The following is a 22,089-nucleotide window of genomic DNA, read 5'->3' as shown; positions in this document are numbered from 1 at the left end:
TGAGCAGCTTGTTTATAATGGTCAGCTCAAAGGATCAGTCCTTTTGTACTCAATTATTTACTTTCGATATTAAGTGGGACAGCATGCAAAGTATCCAAGTTTGCTGAGGACACAAAAATAGGTGAAGGGGCATGTTGTGATGTGGATATTTGGAATTTGCAGCACCACGTAGATACATTGAATGAATTGATAAAAAACTTAGCAAATCACGTTTTACATGGGAAAGTGTGAGGTCGTCCACTTCAGTAGGAAAAGCGATTCACATGGCTAATACCAATACCTGGAATGAGAGGGTTAATCTATCGCTAGCAGTAAATGTTGGATCTGTATTCTTTTGTAGAGAAGAATTTTATTAAAATGTGTAAAATCCAAAGTGGGCATGACAGGCTAATGTATCCCAATTTATGAATGAGACAATCCAAGTGCAAGATGAGGGAGCAATCATTTAAAAACTGAAGTATGTAGGAATTTCTTACAGATGGTTGTGAATCACTGCAGTTCTCTTCTGTGGAGATTTTTAGAAGCTGGGTCTTGTCGATAGTTCAAACTGTAAGGAGGTTAATTTTTTAAAATTGAGGTCTATGAGGAACTGAAAGCGCAGGGAAGTTGAGGCTTGCTCTTATTTTTTTCGTTTCTCATTCTCTGCAGAAATCTTAGGGACCAATGACATTGATAGAACAATATGAAACGTGAGAATGGACCCTCACTTTACGACTCCAAGTTCCCTTCTAATCTCCAATGAGGGGTCCTTAATGCCTGCATCAGGTGGACAACATAACCTTCAGTACTGTGATCATGACTGCAGGGAGTAGATTCTCTCTCCCCACCTACACTACACGCTATTACTGGCACATTCTGTTTCGTGCACTACTTTCCAATGGTTTTCTGCGCTCTGATGCCAGTTGCCCATACATTCCTTCTCCCCTCATGTCTGAACAGAGATTAAGTACTCTGCACTTGGTGGGCAAAGTCAAAGGCTGAGGCTTCTGTAGCACAGCATTTTAAGTCCCTTGACTTGAAGATGCCGACTTCTGGACCCAATCACTGCTCATAATCAGTATTCTGCATAAACAAAGAAGGTGATTGACTCCTTTATGAAACCATCCTGCAAATCTTCCTTAATGTAGCAGAATGTCCGCAACTGAAAAACCTCAGCAAAGTTCCTCAAAATGCAGACATTTGCTTCAAGTGCAGTTGCTAGGACAACTAACTCTCACCTGGTGCAGCTACAATACATTGCCTGTTTCACTGGCCCTATCAGGTCTTGATTTATATAGTTAAAGTTTCTATTTACTTGATCTTTATTTTGATGTTTTATCTATCTTGTACATAGAAAGTCTAATCTACTTTTCAGTGTTTATTATTTACCCTAAACATAATTTATAATAAGCATCAAATAAAATTTAAATTCATTGTGCAGACCCCCATATACTGGAAACATTAGCATTGTTATTCCTTAGTCACTGATTTCCGGAACTGTGCGTCCTATTGAAGTTCTCGTCTGAGCATGAGAGATTGTGTAGCTATAATGATCTGGAGAGAGGGGTCATTTAAATGCTGGGGAGGGGGTTTACCCAGGGTGTTGCAATGAGTTGAGTTGGGAGATAGCTGGGTTGTTGCAGTGACTTAAGGAGAAGGTTACCTGAGTAACTACTTTGATTTGGGCAGGAGGGGGTGGGGCGTTAGTTGATGCAGTGAGCTGTGGACGGGTGCTTGGTCCCGCAGTGAGCTGCGGACGGGTGCTTGGGTTTCCACAGTGAGCTGCGGACGGGTGCTTGGGTTTCCGCAGTGAGCTGCGGATGGGTGCTTGGGTTCCCACAGCGAGCTGCGGACGGGTGCTTGGGTTTCCGCAGTGAGCTGCGGACGGGTGCTTGGGTTCCGGCAGTGAGCTGCGGACGGGGGTGCTTGGGATCCCGCAGTGAGCTGCGGACGGGTGCTTGGGTTCCGGCAGTGAGCTGCGGACGGGTGCTTGGGTTCCGGCAGTGAGCTGCGGACGGGTGCTTGGGATCCCGCAGTGAGCTGCGGACGGGTGCTTGGGTTCCGGCAGTGAGCTGCGGACGGGTGCTTGGGTTCCGGCAGTGAGCTGCGGACGGGGGTGCTTGGGATCCCGCAGTGAGCTGCGGACGGGTGCTTGGGTTCCGGCAGTGAGCTGCGGACGGGGGTGCTTGGGATCCCGCAGTGAGCTGCGGACGGGTGCTTGGGTTCCGGCAGTGAGCTGCGGACGGGTGCTTGGGTTCCGGCAGTGAGCTGCGGACGGGTGCTTGGGATCCCGCAGTGAGCTGCGGACGGGTGCTTGGGTTCCGGCAGTGAGCTGCGGACGGAGGTGCTTGGGTTCCGGCAGTGAGCTGCGGACGGGGGTGCCTGGGTTCCCGCAGTGGCTGCGGACGGGTGCTTGGGTTCCGGCAGTGAGCTGCGGACGGGTGCTTGGGATCCCGCAGTGAGCTGCGGACGGGTGCTTGGGTTCCGGCAGTGAGCTGCGGACGGGTGCTTGGGTTCCGGCAGTGAGCTGTGGACGGAGGTGCTTGGGATCCCGCAGTGAGCTGCGGACGGGTGCTTGGGATCCCGCAGCGAGCTGCGGACGGAGGTGCTTGGGATCCCGCAGTGAGCTGCGGACGGGTGCTTGGGTTCCGGCAGTGAGCTGCGGACGGGTGCTTGGGTTCCGGCAGTGAGCTGCGGACGGAGGTGCTTGGGATCCCGCAGTGAGCTGCGGACGGGTGCTTGGGTTCCGGCAGTGAGCTGCGGACGGGTGCTTGGGTCCCGCAGTGAGCTGCGGACGGGTGCTTGGGTTCCGGCAGTGAGCTGCGGACGGGGGTGCTTGGGTTCCGGCAGTGAGCTGCGGACGGGGGTGCTTGGGTTCCCGCAGCGAGCTGCGGACGGGTGCTTGGGATCCCGCAGTGAGCTGCGGACAGGTGCTTGGGTTCCGGCAGTGAGCTGCGGACGGGGGTGCTTGGGTCCCGCAGTGAGCTGCGGACGGGTGCTTGGGTTCCCACAGCGAGCTGCGGACGGGTGCTTGGGATCCCGCAGTGGCTGCGGACGGGGGTGCCTGGGTTCCCGCAGCGAGCTGCGGACGGGTGCTTGGGTTCCCGCAGCGAGCTGCGGACGGGGGTGCTTGGGATCCCGCAGCGAGCTGCGGACGGGTGCTTGGGTCCCGCAGTGAGCTGCGGACGGGTGCTTGGGTTCCCGCAGCGAGCTGCGGACGGGTGCTTGGGATCCCGCAGTGAGCTGCGGACGGAGGTGCTTGGGATCCCGCAGTGAGCTGCGGACGGGTGCTTGGGTTCCCGCCGTGAGCTGCGGACGGGTGCTTGGGTTCCGGCAGTGAGCTGCGGACGGGGGTGCTTGGGTTCCGGCAGTGAGCTGCGGACGGGTGCTTGGGTTCCCGCAGCGAGCTGCGGACGGGTGCTTGGGATCCCGCAGTGGCTGCGGACGGGGGTGCCTGGGTTCCCGCAGCGAGCTGCGGACGGGTGCTTGGGTTCCCGCAGCGAGCTGCGGACGGGGGTGCTTGGGATCCCGCAGCGAGCTGCGGACGGGTGCTTGGGTTCCCGCAGCGAGCTGCGGACGGGGGTGCTTGGGATCCCGCAGCGAGCTGCGGACGGGTGCTTGGGTCCCGCAGTGAGCTGCGGACGGGTGCTTGGGTTCCCGCAGCGAGCTGCGGACGGGTGCTTGGGTTCCCGCAGTGAGCTGCGGACGGGGGTGCTTGGGATCCGGCAGTGAGCTGCGGACGGGTGCTTGGGTTCCGGCAGTGAGCTGCGGGCGGGGGTGCTTGGGATCCCGCAGCGAGCTGCGGACGGGTGCTTGGGTCCCGCAGTGAGCTGCGGACGGGTGCTTGGGTTCCCGCAGCGAGCTGCGGACGGGGGTGCTTGGGTTTCCGCAGCGAGCTGCGGACGGGTGCTTGGGATCCCGCAGTGAGCTGCGGACGGGGGTGCTTGGGATCCGGCAGTGAGCTGCGGACGGGTGCTTGGGTTCCGGCAGTGAGCTGCGGGCGGGTGCTTGGGTTCCGGCAGTGAGCTGCGGACGGGGGTGCTTGGGTTCCGGCAGTGAGCTGCGGACGGGTGCTTGGGTTCCCGCCGTGAGCTGCGGACGGGTGCTTGGGATCCCGCAGTGGCTGCGGACGGGGGTGCTTGGGATCCGGCAGTGAGCTGCGGACGGGTGCTTGGGATCCGGCAGTGAGCTGCGGACGGGTGCTTGGGTTCCGGCAGTGAGCTGCGGACGGGTGCTTGGGTTCCGGCAGTGAGCTGCGGACGGGTGCTTGGGTTCCGGCAGTGAGCTGCGGACGGGTGCTTGGGTTCCCGCAGTGAGCTGCGGACGGGTGCTTGGGATCCCGCAGTGAGCTGCGGACGGGTGCTTGGGTTCCCGCAGTGAGCTGGTGAGAAAGCTGTATGAATTTCTGCATTGAGCTAGAGATAGAGGTATCCATGTTCCTGCTGTTGGCCACCTAGGCTCTATCACTGGGGAGAAAGGTACCCAGATATAGCAGTGAGCTGGTGCATGGAGCTGTAGAGAAGGATGACCGGGTTCAAAGTAAGTTTACTATCAAAGTACATGTATGTCACCATTTTCTACCCTGAGATACATTTCCTTGCAGGCATTCACAGTAGAACACAAAATACAAAGGAATCGAAAAACTACAAAGACTGACTAACAACCAATGTGCAAAAGAAGATATTTACAGAAAAACTTAAATAAATAATTTTGATAATATAAGTTATGCAGTCCTTGAAAGTGAAGCTATCCATGCTGATTCTGGAGCTGCTGGTTGGTGTGTGGAGCTGGACAGAGGGGTGACTGGATAGGTGCAATGAACTGAGTGAGTGCTTGGGATCTTGTAATGATTCAACGTGATAGGGCGGCCAGGTCTTTTCAGAGAGTTTGGGCAACTTCCTACATGCCTGTAGACTGTAGATTTCTGTAGTGACCCGGGGATAAGGGCCCTCATGTTCCTCAGGAGATGGAAAGTTCTTGGAATAATTTATCTGTTTGCGTTTTTTAAAATTAATTTGCATTCCAGCCTCCCCTGGTTTCTACCATGAACTGAGGCAAGTTGGTTCCCTGAACCTTTCCTGACCCAGGTTGAAGATCTGCCTGGTTGCTACCCTGACCCCAAGCTGGGCTGTGATACGCCAAGTTTATAAGCTGCTTCACGTTTAGGAATTTATTCTTTGGCTCTCTGCCATGTTCCTGAGTTTAAGTGAATGGAGTCCTGGGTTGCTGAGTTGTGCTCAGGTGTTGTGCAGAACTGAGATTGTTTATAGGTGGGTGCTTGAGGTGATCTTCTTTCTATGACTGCATGCACTGCCACAATATCAATGAATAGTGTTTGTACACAAGTAAGGCAGAGAGCAGGGCTGGGTAAAAAATTGACAAGAATCTTGCCCTTCCTCTACCCCTGTTATGGCCTCGATTCCCTGGCACTCTTGAACTGTTACATTCAAAATGACAGAGTCATGAGACTGTGTATGGAAGCTTGCATGAGGTCAGCGGGATAAACACAGAGCAGTGCCTGTGCCAAGAATACCATACTCCATGGCTGATTCAGACAGCTCCCTTATGGATTTCATTAGCTGTCTTCCTGTATGCCTGCGAGGTAGGAGCCTATCCCAACGAAGGCCTCCTACTAATCACCAGAAAGATGAATTGGCTGGCGTCACCAGTACCTCCTCCCAGGCAGGCCTGGCCTGAGCTTCCTGTTTCTCTCAGAGGTTTATTGCCTGCAGGTGTTGCTCATGCTCCTTAGCTCATAATCACAGCCCCCTACACTCGGCTGTCTCCCTCTTTTATTAGTGTCTGAATTTCCACAGTGCTTACAGTCCTCATTAAAGTAGACGATTTGCAGGTTTTTCAGGAAATTGTCCAGTAGTTTTCTGCATTAACTATCCTTTTTTTTAACCCCCCCCAGTCTCTTCTCTCATTTGGGTGATCTGAGAATTTGAATGGCATCAATAATTTGATCTGGTTTTATTTAATTCATTGTGAGCTGTGAGATTTTTGCTCTAGTCTTAGAGCACCACAACACAGAAGCATGCCCTTCAGCCCATCTAGTCTGTGCTGATGTGATATTCTGTTAGCCTCATCTACCTGCACCCAGACCATATCCCTCCAAAGCCCTCTCAACCATATACCTATCCAAACTTATATGTTCCAGTTGGACCCAAATCTGCTGGCATATCATTCCCCCTGAGTGGAACAAGTCTGTGAAGTTACAAATATGCAAAATTCTCCAACCCAACTTTCCCCTTCCCTGAACTGTCAGCAGTTCTGAATTCTGAACATCCATATGGAATACATTTAGAGATCTTTTTGACTTGCGTTTAATAGGACTACAGTAAGATTGGGCAGTATATAATAAGAATGATGAGTAGTAATAGGCCATCTATTCTATCGCGCCTGCTCAGCAGTTCAAGATCATGACTGATCTTTTACCTTGCATTTTCCCCTTGTTCTTTAATTCCTTTAACATTCAAAAGTCCATTAATATCTATTTTGATCTCAATGATTGAGCAGTCACAGCTTTCTGGGAAAGAGATTTCCAAAGGTTGACCATCTTCTGAGAGAAGAAATTCCTCCTTATCTCAGTCCTAAATGTCATACTCCTTATTCTGAGAATGTGACCTCTGGTTCTAGAATGATTAGCTGTGGGGAAATCATCTTCTTGTTGACAACCAGTTAAATTTTAAATTTCAATGAACAACTCTCATTCTTCCAGACCTCTGTTTTTAAGCGTTTAGCCTTCTAATTTCCACTCATAAAGCTGTTCCAGAAACTATTTGGCCACATATAGCAATTCATGTTCCAAATCTGTACTAGCAATGCTCTCCAATTCTTTCTGTCCTACATCGACAACTGCATTGGTGCTGCTTCCTGTACCCCCACAGAGCTTGTCAGTTTCATCAGCTTTGCTTCCAACTTCCACTCAACCCTCAGATTCACTTAGTCCATCTCTGACACCTCTCTCCTCTTTCTTAATCTGTCTCTCTCCATCTCAGGAGACAAATAATGTACCAACTTCTTCTGCAAACCCCCTGACTCTCGCAGGTACCTGGACTGCACTCTTTCCCCATCTGTCACTGGTAACGATGCTGTTTTCTTTTCTCATTTCCTTCATCTGTGCTGCATCTGTTCTCATGATGAGGCTTTAGCACTCCAGAACATCCAAAACATCTTTTGAAGGGGATTCCTTCACTGCTGTTGGTGCAGCCCTCTCCTCTATCTGTTTTATTTCCTTCACCCCATCACCACCCCACCTCCTCTCCCAGGATACAACAGTGTTCCCTTTGAGCTTGTATATCCATCATATCATTCTCTGCATCTTCCACCTCTTCCAACAGGACCTTGCCACCAGGTACATCTTCCCCTCCCCTCTCTGCTTTCTACAACAATTGCTCTTTACGTGACCTCCCCTCAAGGCTCTTATCCCTGCAACCATGCCAGCTGTTACACCTGTCCTTTCACCCTACAGGTGAGGAATCCTCTATGTGTGAATCCATTGGTGTCATTTCTTGCATCTGGTGTTCCTGTTGTGGCCAACACGTCAGTGAGATTCAATGCCAATTGGGGATCACTTCATCGAGCCCCTTTGCTCTGTCTGCTGTTACAGCTGGGATATCCTGGTGGCCTGTCGTTTTAATTCCACTTTGCATTCCCACTCCGACATATCTGTGCATGATCTAATCTACTCCCAAACTGAGGCTAGTTGCAGATTAGAGGAACAGCACCTCGTATTCTGCCTCGCTAGTCTCCAATCTGACAGTCTAAGCATCGATTTCTCAAAGCTCTGATAACCTCTCCTCTCTGTTCCCCACCCACATCACAAGGAACCTTTTGACCCATCTCTTTCCTCCCCCCCCCACCTCATCTGTTCATCACACACCATTCCTTCCTCTGGTTGCCCCCCTCAATTCATTCCCTTTATTCCATGTTCCACTCACCTCTCCTATCAGATTCCATCTTCTTCAGCCCTTTATCACTTCACCTGAAAAGCTGACTGTCCATTTCCTTCCATTGATGCTGCCTGACCCACTGAGTTCCTCCAGCATTTTGTGTGGCTGCAGTCAGTTGAATCTTGCTTGCACTCCAATTGCAAAGATCCCAATTTGTGTAAGTACATCAAAACCGTATGCAATACTCCAGGTCTCACCTTTGACCTTTGTAATCAACACTTCTTGTAATGAAGTCAAACATACCATTTGCCTTCCTAATTTCCTGCCACACCTACGTGTTGGTTTTAAATATCTGGGACTCCTAGGCTCCTATGAATGTCAATATTTTCCAGTCTGTCACTGTTATATTAAAAAAAACCTTGGCTCTTCTGTCTTATGTATTGAAGTGGAATACTTCCCACTTTCTACACTGTATTCTGTCTGCTGTTTCTTTGTCCACTTGTTTAGCTTGATAATAGCAACTTCCATTTGAAGGGCACCTTTAAAATAACAAAACATTCTCAGGATTTTGCAGGAATATTATCACACAAAACGTAACAATGAATCAGATAAGGAGATTTACCTGGTCTAAGTGGCAGGTTTTTATGCATATCTTAAAGCCAGATAGACTGCTAGGTTTATGAAGGAAATTCTAGAGTTTTATGATCTAAGCAGCTGAATTAAGACTAACAATGTAAATCGGGAGTGGAGAAGTGAAGCGATCTCATTTGAGAGGCTGGAGATTAGAGGTAGTGAGGACTGGGGTCATGCAGGAGCTAGAAAATTAAAGTGATGATTTCTTTCATTGGCAACCATTGGGGATCAGTGAGCACAAGGGTGGTGACTTGGTGGAGGGCTCTGAAGCACCGGGTGACCTTTGACACCTCAGCCTTCATTTATAACATGTGAATTTTAAGTATTGATTAGGCCATTAGATAAGTATATCACACTCAATCAGGATACATGGATGAAATCAGGGACATAGGAAGTGTTCATTGACTGCCATTAGTAGTGTAAATTTTTAATTTTACATCTATTTTCCTTTCTGAAAAAGGATGCACAAGGAAATGCTGGAACTGTCATTGACATCAACGCTGTGTTTGAACTGCCGCAGGTCTGAGGCATAGTTTAGATGCTGTAGTATTCTGCGTCTAATTCCTGCTATTTCTCTGTGGATCAGTGCACTTTGTCCCTCACTGCATTGGGGTTCCAGTGTATGGAGAGTTTTTCTCTGTAATTCTGATCAAGGGTGTTGGAATCGACTGTGAAGTGTTCCATTGACATCCTTCAACAAAAACAAGTGCTGTTTCATTGATGATTACATGCCTGTTGGAGAAATTCTTGATGGTCATCCTGCTTCTGGAGCAGTCCTTGCCTTCTATTCGCCGATTCATTTTTTCTTTCACTTAGCCGACTTCTATTAGTATAACATCTGACACAAAACAAGTCATTCCTAAGCATTTTGCTGCTCTGGAAATGCCAATGAGGAACAAGCAGAGTTTGAAGACAGATTGTGAACTGAAGTATTTTTGCTGTATTCAGGTGGTCATTGTTACTGTCCACATAAACTGAATCACATATACCCCAGCTGGAGAGTTTGAATCTCCCAAATGAACTCAAGTAGTTATGAGGCACAGTTGCTAGCTCAATGCTCATCCCGTGATGGAAAGCATGCAAGGAGCTGGCTGGATTTGAACCCAGGACCACCCACCTCAAAGTCCAATATGGATGCCCCTACACCACTGGCTGACGCTGAGATCTTCCTACACTAATGATAAAGCCTCGAGAATTTCATTTTGTGTTTATTTACACAGCATTTATAATACAGAATCGGGTCATCTTGCTTAATGCATCCATATTAGAGCTTGTGGTCATGAGCTTTTTTCCAGCTTATCTCAACAGCATGTTCTTTCTCCTGTACATGGTTTCCCTTTAAAATTACTATGCAGTTTACTTCAGCCACTTCATGTTCACAATGCACTCTGGCTAAATAAATTTCTTTTGAATTTGATTCAGTTTATTGGTGATGATCTTGTATCTTACATTCGACATTGTGATCTATACCAATAATTGGCTTAAGTGAGCTTGTGAGGACAGTCAGTCGACGTTTCAGGCCGAGACCCTGACGTCCTGATGAAGGGTCTCGGCCTGAAACGTCGACTGCGCCTCTTCCTATAGATGCTGCCTGGCCTGCTGCGTTCACCAGCAACTTTGATGTATGTTGCTTGAATTTCCAGCATCTGCAGAATTCCTGTTGTTTGTGAGGACAGTGATGGTTTTTTAAACCTTGGTTTCTGTATTATAACAACTTCCACTTTTTTTTCTTTATCCCTGTGTCCTGTTAAAGAGCCTGACCACATTTGTCAGTGAAGCTTTTATAAGTATCATCTGGTGAAGGTTCGTGAAAATTATCACTGTAATTGTAAAGTCATTTATCTCACTGACAAACAAAAACTTGTAACTTGTTTTTATTGCGCACTGCAGAATCCCTCATTTCTTCTCCCCACCTTCAGCTCATTGCAACCTGGGCTCCTTTTAACTCTACCCCCTCTGCTGTCACCAACAGCATCCAGTATTTATGTCTGGGCATAATTTGTTAGCTTCTAGCAGAGGTTACTTATGATATGTATTTGAAACAGGTCAGTGTGTATCAAAGAGCACAGCAATCTTCTTTATTGCCCATCTGACATTAACAGGCAGGCTTGGCCTTTGTTCTTCATCTCGCCTTGTGTTTATTTCAGTGTTACAGAGGATTAAGCAGGATATGGTCAAGTCTAGGCAAGAGTAATCAGACAGTAACATAGCTGTAATTAAATCATCCCTTATTGTGCCTGTTTATTTTAACTTTCCAATTGGTTATAAGTTTGTATTACCTGAAGTGGTACATCCTGTCTTTGTGCATCTCTCAGCAGTTTTCAGTTTTGGATGTGGTGATTGAAATTTCAAGCTGCTTATTCAATCACAAACAAGAGAAAACCTGCAGATGCTGGAAGTCCAAGCAACACACGCAAAGTGCTGAAGGAACTCAGGCCAGGCAGCATCTCTGGAAAAGAGTACAGTCGATGTTTCAGGCCGAGACTCTTCAGCAGGACCGGAGCAAAAAGATGAGGAGTCAGATTTAGAAGGTGGGAGGAAGGAAGGAAGAAACACAAGGTGATAGGTGAAACTGGGAGGGGGAGGGGTGAAGTAAGGAGCTGGGAAGTTGATTGATTAAAGAGATACAGGGCTGGAGAAGGGGGAATCTAATAGGAGAGGGCAGAAGGCCATGGAAGAGAAAGAAAAAGGGGAAAGAGGACCGAAGGGAGGCAATGGGCAGGCAAGGAAATAAGGTGAAAGAGGGAAAAGGGGATGAGGATTAGAGAAGAGCAGAGGGGTGGGGTAGCCATTACCTGAAGTTTGAGAAATTGATGTTCATGCCATTAGGTTGGAGGCTACTCAGATGGAATAGAAGATGTTGAATCATTCAATCCTTTACTGGGTGACCAAGCTCTCTGTCTTTTAATTAAATCACCCCGTGTGTTCCAGTGTCCTTCTGGTTGATTTCAGTTTGACTCCTTCCTTGTATCCCAACAATAGCATATTTTATGACTCCCATTAGTTTACCAGTTACCAAAAAAAGAATCTAACTGGAAAAACACATCTACACACAGATATATACATACAGCCAGAGGCATTCCCACTCCTTAAATAGCATTTCATTCTGTGCAGAATAATTTTTCCTCCCATCATGGATGTTCGTTAAAATTGTACTGCATAACACATAGTCAGAAAAATGTACATGGCTGTCTCCAAATCTGTGCTGATACCCTGTCCGGGCTCTCTTCCCTGGGCACTTTCCCTTTCTTTCTGGTTTGTAATTACCTTTCTCTTACATTCCTTTGCATGGCTTACCTTCTACACTCCCCTCAAACCCCTTCCTGCTCAGGGCTGTTTTCTCTTCCTGTCTCTTCCTCTCCCCACCCAAAGCCCCAGCACACTTCTCCGCACCTATCAGATCTAGATTGTCTAACTCCTGCATTAGTTTTAGATTATTCCCTTACTGTACTCAGCTAAGCATTGATTTCTTCATACAGAATCATTGGAGCCCTTTGTTGAATTGACAGTTTCAATTGCTGCAATTTAGTTATTGTGAAGAATTTATTTCTGAGCCATTAAATTCCATCAGGAATTTGATCGTTTTTGGCTTGAGTTGTAAGTCTTCTGTTTCTGGGCATGGAACCAAGTTACATTGGTTTTCACCTTCTTTTTTCTCCCTGAGATTCTTTTGCATTTTTGTCTTGCCATAAAATGGCACTATTTTGAACCGTTCAGTTGAGCACACAGACTTTGTAGAAAGTGAATCTTACCTTGTTGCAGGCAGGACATTGATAATGTGGTTTAAAAAGCACATGGCTTACTTGTGTAAATAAAAGCATGAAATTTAAATTGAAAGAGATCTTGTTCAAACTTCAAAAATAATTATGTACACGAGACATGGTGGCTCAAAACTTAGTGCTGCTACATGACAGCTGCAGTGACCCATCCAATCTTAACTGATAGTGCCGCATTCTTCCTGGATTGTGTGGTTCTCCTGGTGCTCTGGTTTCCCATCAAAGATGTGTTTATATTAGTGAGTTAATCATCTGCAGTAAATTACTGTAGATGTAGGTGGGTGGAAGGAGAATCAAGATGGAATTGATGAGCATATGAAATGTAGGTTGCAGGAAATAAAGAGGAAATGGACCTGAGGAGATTTCTCTGAGAGTCAGTGTAAGCTTGATGGGCAAAATGGCCTTCTATATTTGTGAATATGAAAGGTAGTGAAGTTTATACACCACCTTCAGGAAAAATGTAGTACAGCTGTGCTGGCTTCCCTTTTCAGTTTATCAAAAGAATGGGTGGTCAATGTGTCGTTGCTAATGAAGACTATTTGGTTACTCCTGTATCTGAATGGGGAGCAGCCACTGTTCTTACTTTTGACCCTATCAGTGAGCCTCTTGGTTAGACAAAAATGAATTCTCCTATTACCGTGCAGTGATTGCTGAGATCAGAAAGAAAGCCTGTGGTACCCACTCCTGATGACTGACTACTGACATCCCCTTAGATGGAGAAGTAGGATTAGGTTTCTGCTTCTAATCAGTGTTGACTTTCAGTTTTCTCCTCCCAAGTTCAAGATAGATGCTCTTGATCACTGCCCAGGGACTCCTTCCTTTAGAAAACAAGCAGTAGTATTTTCAGCCTAAAATGCCAAGTGATGGTCAATCTTCGCACCCCTTTGCACCTGACCAGATCAGAATACAGAAATTAAGATGTTGTCTGATATCACCATGTCAGGCAGCACTTTTAGGGAGAAAAAAAGAGTTAATATTTTAGGCCCTAAAACAAAATACTGCAATTCTGAAACAAAGCAGAAAGTGCTTAGAATTACAAAGTAAATTATGGAGTATCACTGGGGAGGAAGGAGTTAACTTTCCAGGTCATCAGAAAAGTCATCCGTCTGAAGTGCTAACTTTAAAAAAAAATTCTGCTCATATTCTGCCTGATGTGCTGAGTAGTTTCAACACATTCTGCTCCTCTTTCAGCTTTCTAAACATCTTCATTGATTTCCTTGTGTATATTCACTATGGTCTGACCAAATTAGCTAGAACGTTCAACGTTTAGAATCACCCAGATGGGCATGATTCATAGTGTTTAATATAAAAGTAATCTAATTACAAACAGAAGAATCTGCCCTCCTGAATCTGAGGTTATGTTTGTCTAACAGGGTCATTTGTGGTGGGGGTGTTAATTGGAGGTGCAGGGGAATAATTTGATTTGATTAATTTCAATTTAATGAACAGCCCCAAGGTAGAACTACACCAGTCATTACTCTAAAGAACAGCTTGGGCATTTATATTGTTTAGTTAGATTTCAGCCCATCCACAACATTTGGCACTTGTAGGCATAGACTCTTGCTGAGTTGTCTTTATTTGACAAAAACGTTTAGTTAAGCTCTGACTGTGTCCTCTTTCAAGAGAAGAAATTTAAGATCTGGATCAGAACTGTATGATATTATGTTGTGGACCTGGATCAGAAATATATTTAGACCAGAAGTGCCTTAAGAAGTGAGTCATTGAGAGATCCAGTAAGAGAAGAAATCCTTCAGCTCATCACTCCACCATCAAGCACCTTTTGTTTTACACTTGTCCAACCCTAACTCATTTGATTCTCCCTGTAATTCCATGAATTACTTCCATATCCCCACAGATTCTATTTAACTGCATAGATTTACAGTGGCCAATTAACTGTCGACCTGCATGTTTTAGGACATGGGAGGAAACCAGAGTATCTGGAGGAAATCCATGCAGTTGCAGGAAAAACATGCAAACTCCACACAATCAGTGCCTAAGATCTGTATTGAACCTGTGTCACTGAAACTGTGATCTGAATTGTTGTGCATACACTCTAGGTCATTGTTGTTACATTATCCCGAGGTATTCAGACTTGGTCTTTTTGATGTACATAATTCAGGGAATGGAGATCAAGATCAGTAGCTTTAATAATGTAGGGTGTACACACCAGGGGTCATTGCTGTAATAACTAATGTAAAGCAACACATTGATGTAGGTAGGGCAGTGGATGTAGTGTATATGGATTTCAGCAAGGCATTTGATAAGGTTCCCTATGCGATGCTCATTCAGAAAGTAAGGAGGCATGGGATCCAAGGAGACCTTGCTTTGTGGATCCAGAATTGGCTTGCTAACAGAAGGCAAAGGGTGGTTGTAGATGGTTCGTATTCTGCATGGAGGTCGGTGACCACTGGTGTACCGCAGGGATCTGTTCTGGAACCCCTCCTCCTTGTGATTTTTTTTTTATGAATGACCTGGATGAAGAAGTAGAAGGGTGGGTTCATTAGTTTGTTGATAACACAAAGGTTGGGGGTGTTGTGGATAGTTTGGAGGGTTGTCAGAAGTTACAGGGAAATCGATAGGATGCAGAACTGGGCTGAGAAGTGGCAGATGGAGTTCAACCCAGGTAAGTGTGAAATGGTTCATTTTGGTAGGTCAGATTTGAAGGCAGGACATAATATTAAAGGTAAGACTCTTGACAGTGTGGGGGATCAGAGAGATCTTGGGGTCTGGGTCCATAAGACACTCAAAGCTGCTGTGTAGATTGACAGTGTTGTTAAGAATGCATATGGTGTGTTGTCATACATCAACCGTGGCATTGAGTTCAAGAGGCATGAGGTAATGTTACAGCTAAGTAAGAACATGGTCAGACCCCACTTGGAGTACTGTGTTCAGTTCTGGTCACCTCACTACAGGAAGGATGTGGATACTATAGAGAGAGTGCAGAGGAGATTTACAAGGATGTTGCATGGATTGGAGAGCGTGTCTTATGAGAATAGGTTGAGTGAACTTGGCCTTTTCTCCATGGAGCGACGGAGGATGAGCAGTGATTTGATAGTGGCGTGTAAGATGGAGAGGCATTGACTGTGTAGCTAGCCAGAGGCTTTTTCCCAGGGCTGAAATGGCTAACATGAGGGGCATAGTTTTAAGGTGCCTGGAAGTAGGTACAGAGGGGATGTCAGGGGTAAGTTTTTCACACAGAGAATGTTGGGTGCATAGAATGTACTGCCGGCGATGGTGGTGGAGACTGATACAATAGGGTCTTTCAAGAGATTCTTAGAAAGGTACATGGAGCTTAGAGAAATAGAGGGCTATGTGGTAGGGAAGGGTAATTTAGGCAGTTTCTAAACTAGGTTACATGGTTTGCACAACATTGTGGGCCAAAGGGCCTGTAATGTGCTGTAGATTTCTATGTGCTCTGTAATACGATCAAGAATATATAGACATCCAAAATGTTGTGGGTTCAAATTGGAGAGCACAAATGGATCCACAGGAATAATGAACAAAAGCAGAAACTACGGGAAACACTCAACAGGTAAAGCAGCAAATGTGGAAAGAAACAGAATTGATGTTACAGGTTGAAGATTCTTCATTAGATGCCCAGCAGCTGAAGTTTTTTTGATTGGTCACAGAAATAAAGATTTTGTTATCTCTTGATGTGTGTTTAATAGATAAGAATGGAACAAGGTAAAATATCTTATTTAAGATTATTTAATATTGACTGGCGATGTCAACAATCAAAATCTGCTGAGAAGATGAAAGGGATGAAAGCCCAGTGGCTATTGTTCCTTTCCGTGCCTTGCAGCACATTGGGCAACAACCTTGACATTTCTTTCGCATTTGTCTGTTTATTATGAGGCTGAGTTGCCAGCTTGACACTTAACCCAGCTCAGACAGAAAGAGTGCATGGAGCTGGCTGGATTTGAACCCAGGACCACTTGCCTCGAAGTCCAGTGTTGATGCCACTACACCACCAGCCAGCAAGTGGCTCTTGTCACAGAGGATTTAATACACCGTTTTGATAAGGGACATTTCATTATCACTGCAAGAACATTAACCTGATGTGAGAAAGAAATCATGAGAATCCTTGACATGAACAAAGAGATTTAAGAGATGTTGAGGGTTTTAGCATTGAAGGAAGAGCTCCCTCTGTTGTGCCATCAACTGCATACAGTACAGATGCATGCTGGATGTTTGTCAGAGTGGGATGTTCTGATTCTCACTTTGATTATCGTGGAATCTGTGTGAAATTACCTTTTATGTAGAGTTGAGATTCATAACATTGGTGATGCATCGTCGTGTACAGTCTGAGCTTGCATTGGCTTTTTCATTTAAGATAGGTTGGGTAATTCAACATTCCAGTATTGTATAAAAAGTACTGTTTGTTCAAGGCAGTGTAAAGCAATTACCACATTCTCTAAAGCCTTAGTATTTGCAAGGACTTGTGATAAGTACACAACATACTTCCTTAGAAAGGTGCTGATGAAAGCTTTTGCTGAGTTTCATTTGTGGTTTTCTTGTTTTTAATATCGCGATCCTCAGAGTTTCAACTTGTTTTACTTGATATTGGTTAAGCTTGCTGTGAGCCTTGCCCATAACAAAAAAAATCTCCACACTGCTTGGTTTTGCTGAGTATACTACATTCCAGAGCTGTGTGCAATGGCCTTTTGCCCAAGGGCATTGAGCGGATTGGCAATTGAGTCCCCTTAAGAGGTAGTCATATTTAATCTGATTCTGATTTATCTGTGTATCTGGGATTCGGCAGAATTGTATTCCAGCTTGCACAAAAGGAGAAATTTTTGCTGAGCTAATAGATGGTACCTTTAACACACATGCCCATATGAGGATAGTTTGATTAGATCTTCAAAGTTCAAATTATCAAAGCACATGTATGTCACCATACACAACCCTAAGATTCATTTTCTTGCTGTCATACTCAAATCAAAGAATCAATTAATAGAATCAGTGAAAGACCACACCAACTTGGGAGATCAACCAGTATGCAGTAGACAACAAACTATGTAAGTACAAAAAATAAATAATAATAATAATAATAATAAATAAATATTGAGAACATGAGATGAAGAGACCCTGAAAGGGTGTTCATAAGTTTTGGGAACAGTTCAGTGACGGGGTGAGTGAAGTTATCTGCTTTTTATTCAGTAGCCTGATGGTTGAGGGGTAATAACTGTTCCTGAACTTGGTGGTGTGAGTTTTGAGGCTCCTGTACCATTTTCTTGATGTCAGCAGTGAGAATAGAGCATGTCCTGGGTGGTGGGAGTCCGTGATGGTGGATGCTGCTTTCCTGCGACAACATATCATATAGATGTGCTCAGTGGTGGGGAGGACTTTACTGGGCCGTACCCACTGCTTTTTGTGGGATTTTCTGTTTAAGGGCATTAGTGTTTCCATACCAGCAGTGATGCAGCCAGTCAATGTACTCTCCGCTATACATCTGTAGAAGGTTTGGATGTCATGCTGAATCTTTGCAAACTCCTAAGGAAGTACAGATGCCACCACCCTTTCTTCATCATTGCACTTGAATGCTGGGCCCAGGGCAGGCTCTGCAAAATAATAACACTGATGAATTTAATGTTGCTGACCCATTCCACATCTGATCCGCTGTTAAGGGATTGGCTCATGGACTTCTGGTCTCCCTCTCCTGAAGTCGATAATCAGCTCCTTGGTCTTGGTGTCATTGAGTAAGAAGTTGTTATTACGGCACCACTCAGCCAGATTTTCAATCTCCTTCCTTTTGACACCACCTTTGATTCATCCTATGATGACAGTGGTGTTCTCAGCAATATTGAATATGGCATTGGAGCAGTTCTTAGCCACGCAATCATAAGTGTAAAGTGAGTAGAGCAGGAGCTAAGCACAGGCCCTTCTGGTACACCTGTGCTGATGGAGATGTTTTTGCCAATCCGAACTGACTGGGGTCTGCAAGTGAGGAAATCAAGGATCTAATTGCACAAGGAGGTATTGAGGCTTAGGCCTTGAAGCTTATTGATTAGTTTTGAGGGGATGATGTGTTGAATGCCGAGCTGTAGTTGATGAAAATCATCTTGATGTAAACATCTTTGCTGTCCAGATGCTTTAGGGTTGAGTGAAGAGCCAATGAGATGTCATCTGCTATGGACCTGTTGCTCCGATACCCTCACCATCAGCCAAATTTCCTAGGGTCCCACCTCTTCACTAAAATAGATACCTTGGTCCCAGTTTGCATGAGAAGCATTCCATGAGTCTGGAGTCCTCTTGGTCCTTCAGCCCCGGCTGATTCTTCAGGTCCCGTCCCTTGTGCGAGGCCCTTTGCGCCTTCGCGTGGGACAGCCTCCCAAGTTTACGATGGCCCATTTGAGTTGGCTCCCTGAGGTGCTGTACTTTATGAGTGAACGGGAGCAAGTAATCTGATTTAATGTGAAATGAATTCTGAAAGATAGAGGATTTCATTGGAATGAAGGTGGTACATTAGTGCATTCCTAAAGTACTGATCTTCATCTTGTCTGCTGAGTAAAATATATTACTGTTACCTCTTTGTTTTGATGCTTGGTATTTCTTTTATCACCTGGCTTCCATGTATCTGTGTTTCACTTGGGGAAGAGTGGAATAACACAGTCTGTATAATTAAATTCAAAAGGGTTTTTGTTGGTCGAGATAAGCAGTTGTCCAATTTCTTATTTTATGCTTGCAGGTAAACTCACCTCTGAATTCAGTAAGCAGCACAGAGGATGTGAAGCCACCTTTAGGAATCAATGGCGTGCTTAAGGTGCCATCTCACTCCTCAAATTGTCCGGTTTCACTCACTAAACACATCTGTGCCATTTGTGGGGACAGGTCTTCAGGTGAGTGGATGTTTCTAGTCATTTTGACATTCTATTTCTCTGTTAGTTCAGTCGTCACCAATTGAACAGATCTGCTTGAATTTTCCTTTTAAAGGGGCTCAGCTTAGAGTTAGTTCTTTGATAATACAAATGCCTCTGTCCAGTCACCTTTTTGTCTAACATCATGCAAGGCTTAGTGATGAAAAAGTTCTGCTGACACCTGAGTTACAATACTGTGCAATAAATTGTCTCTGGAGTGGTTTGGCCCACTTTGCCTCAGTGACTGGTGAGCTATGTTCGCCACCTTCTTTACTGCACTTATGCATTGTGGCAAATTGGTATCCAAAGTTGGCTCTTATCCACAAGCCTGTTGGACGTGCAAGCTTGTTCCACGGTAATGCCTCGACAGTTGATTAAACCTTGCCTGAATACTGATGATCAAATTGTCAAAAGATTTAAGAATATCTGGGCATTCACACTTTGAAAAGAAGACATGGACACAGAAGCAGAATAAAGGCATTTGGCCTATAGAGTTTACAGGGCTGTGTTATTATCCCGCTCAGCCATGGTTTCCTACCTTCTCATCAAGAACCTATCAACCTTTGCTTTAAATCTACCCAGGGATATAGCCTCCATTACTGACTGTGGTAATGAATTCCACAGATTCACTATCCTTTGGGTGAAGAAATTCCTCCTCATCTTTGTTCTAAAGGGATGCCCTTGTGTCCTTTGAATGTGTCCTGTGATCCGAGACGCCACCATTATAGGAAGCATCCTCTCTTCATTTACTTTAACTAAGCCTTTCAATCTACAAACCTTTGTATATACTACTAAAACTTTCATACTCTTTCTGCCTGTTTGCCTGTTTTTGACCTTCAATTAGCGCAAACGGTGCATTACAGCGGCACTTTTTTTGGCTATATTGAATTAAAATGTGCTAACTTACAGAATGTAGGCAAAGTTCGGGGTCATATATTTGTATAAAATTGCTCATTCGCCAAAAATCAGCTGGCTGGCTTTCACACGAGACCCGATTGGCCATCATGGAAATTGGGGCGCGACAGTCCGATGCATGTGCACGGCCAGTCTCAGCAGCGACACCTACGGGAGCAAAAGGGCAGGGCAGCTCTATTCTGAGGGGTCACATTCTGCTAATCACCATCAGCATGTGCAGGATTGGGACAGATCTAACTGCCACCCATCAATAAGAGATAATTAAATCTTATTGTAATAACGTACTTTGAGATGCCCATAAAACCCTTTGCTGCAATCAAACGACAGCAGTGACTATATCACGTCCATTTAGGAGAGTACCAACCACATCATCAAGAATAATCAGCATCCTTTGGTGTTAGTGCTTCGTATCTTCTATCCAGCATTAGGGTAAAAATGGTCAGCCTAATTATGCTGCGTGGAAAGGGAAGGGGGACATTATGGTCAAGAGATGACGCCAAACTTCGGGAAGCGGCAAGGAGAGAGAGAGAACAAGAATTGGATGAGGCCAGGGCCGCACGACTCCAGGATCAAAGAGTCATGACAAAAAAAGATGAGAAAAGAAGAGACAGAGGAGGAGAGGCATGCACGTCTCCAGGATCAGAGACAAAGAACAAACAGCAGAAGAGCTGAAGAGACGGAGGATGAAAGGGCTGCACGTCTTCAGAATGACAAAAACAGGCACAGAAGGAGGAGAGAGGAAGAGACAAAGGAGCTGAGAAATGCACATCTCCAGGATCAGAGACAAAGAACAAACAGCAGAAGAGATGAAGAGATGGGGTATGAAAGGGCTGCACGTCTCCAGAATGACAACGAAAGGCACAAGGGTGGCAGATAAACCAGAAATGATGCCATCAAAAGTGTCCTTCGTTAAATGAGGAGCAGTTATATTTGCTTTGCTATGCGTTGTTCTTCTTTAATAAACTGAGGTTTTCTACTTCAGTTTCGAAAGCAAAGCGATACCAATAGCATTCAGGAAAATTTAATGTTCATTCTGGTCACGTCAGACTGCACTACCCTTCTCTCAAAGGGTGCCCCAAGGGGTCACCCAGTTGTCTAGTATTTGATAAGTTTCAACGATATCCCTCCTCATTCTTCTAAACTCCAGTGACTAAAGGCCCAGTGTAATCAAACACTAACACTTCCATTCCTGGATTATTCTTGTGAACCTCCTCTAGCCCCTCTCCAATGCCAGCACATCCTTTCTAAGATAAGGTGCCCAAAAATACTCATATACAATTAAAAATCAATCAGGCTATTTAATAAAATATGGTATGTATAAAAGATGTAATATAATAGCACGCAAACTTAAAAAGTTTTGCATTTTATTATATTAGATGATTAGATTAATTGTTCAATCCATAAATTGAATTAATCGACAAAGTGAAACCTTCTCCCTCGCGGAGCTATTCCACTCTGTCAAAATGAATTGAGTAACTACAAAGGAATTGCCAAATGATGGCACTCTGCCATTGGATTCCATTGCTGGAATGGGGCCAGTGTGATAGTGGAGAGACTGTCTGAAAGTTCACCATTTCTTTCTTTACATAAGTAGTCCTCAAGGGATTTAGATTATTAGTCTATCTTGTGTGCCAGTGCTGGATTACAACTCCCAGTGTAAAGTGTGAGGCTGGAGACACATGTTCATAATAGAAGAAAAGCACTCATCGTGGAATCAGGATCAGACTCTGATTGGAAACCTTAATTTGTTTTAGCATATGCAAAGAATAGGTAGTAGAGCTCCCCATTGAATAACAGAACAATAAAATGCAGTGACGGCCAGTTGAGTTGTGGAGCCTGTATTATCTTTGAAAGAGCTAACTACAGATCCCAGGGTGAGTACTCAAGTGTACGTGGCACAGCTGGCTGGCATGTTCATAGTCATTTTTAATCTCTCCCCCTCCTAGGCCCTGTTGCTTCAAAACATCCATCATTGTCCTTGCATCAAAAAGCCAAGGTAGCACGTTTGAACGATTACCATCCTGTCGCACTCAC

At 45.3% G+C, this 22,089-nt stretch overlaps 1 protein-coding gene across 9 annotated transcripts in view; it reads left to right on the top strand.

The window, feature by feature from the left end:
* Positions 1–22,089, top strand: part of LOC134359917 (retinoic acid receptor RXR-alpha-A-like) — a 144,790-nt gene that overhangs the window by 69,611 nt on the left and 53,090 nt on the right. For all 9 annotated transcript variants that reach the window (XR_010021222.1, XM_063073762.1, XM_063073759.1 and 6 more), the window contains one exon: positions 18,972–19,122. Coding sequence is in view for 8 of the 9 variants with exons in the window: in XM_063073762.1 (XP_062929832.1) it covers positions 18,972–19,122 (151 nt within the window). In the remaining variant the exon portion in view is untranslated. The remainder of the gene's footprint in view (positions 1–18,971; positions 19,123–22,089) is intronic.

The sequence above is a fragment of the Mobula hypostoma genome, chromosome 21 (assembly GCF_963921235.1).
Source record: "Mobula hypostoma chromosome 21, sMobHyp1.1, whole genome shotgun sequence".
In the NCBI taxonomy this organism is placed as follows: domain Eukaryota; kingdom Metazoa; phylum Chordata; class Chondrichthyes; order Myliobatiformes; family Myliobatidae; genus Mobula; species Mobula hypostoma.
The sequence above is the reverse complement of the archived record's forward strand: the minus strand, read 5'-3'. Positions and strand labels throughout refer to the sequence as shown.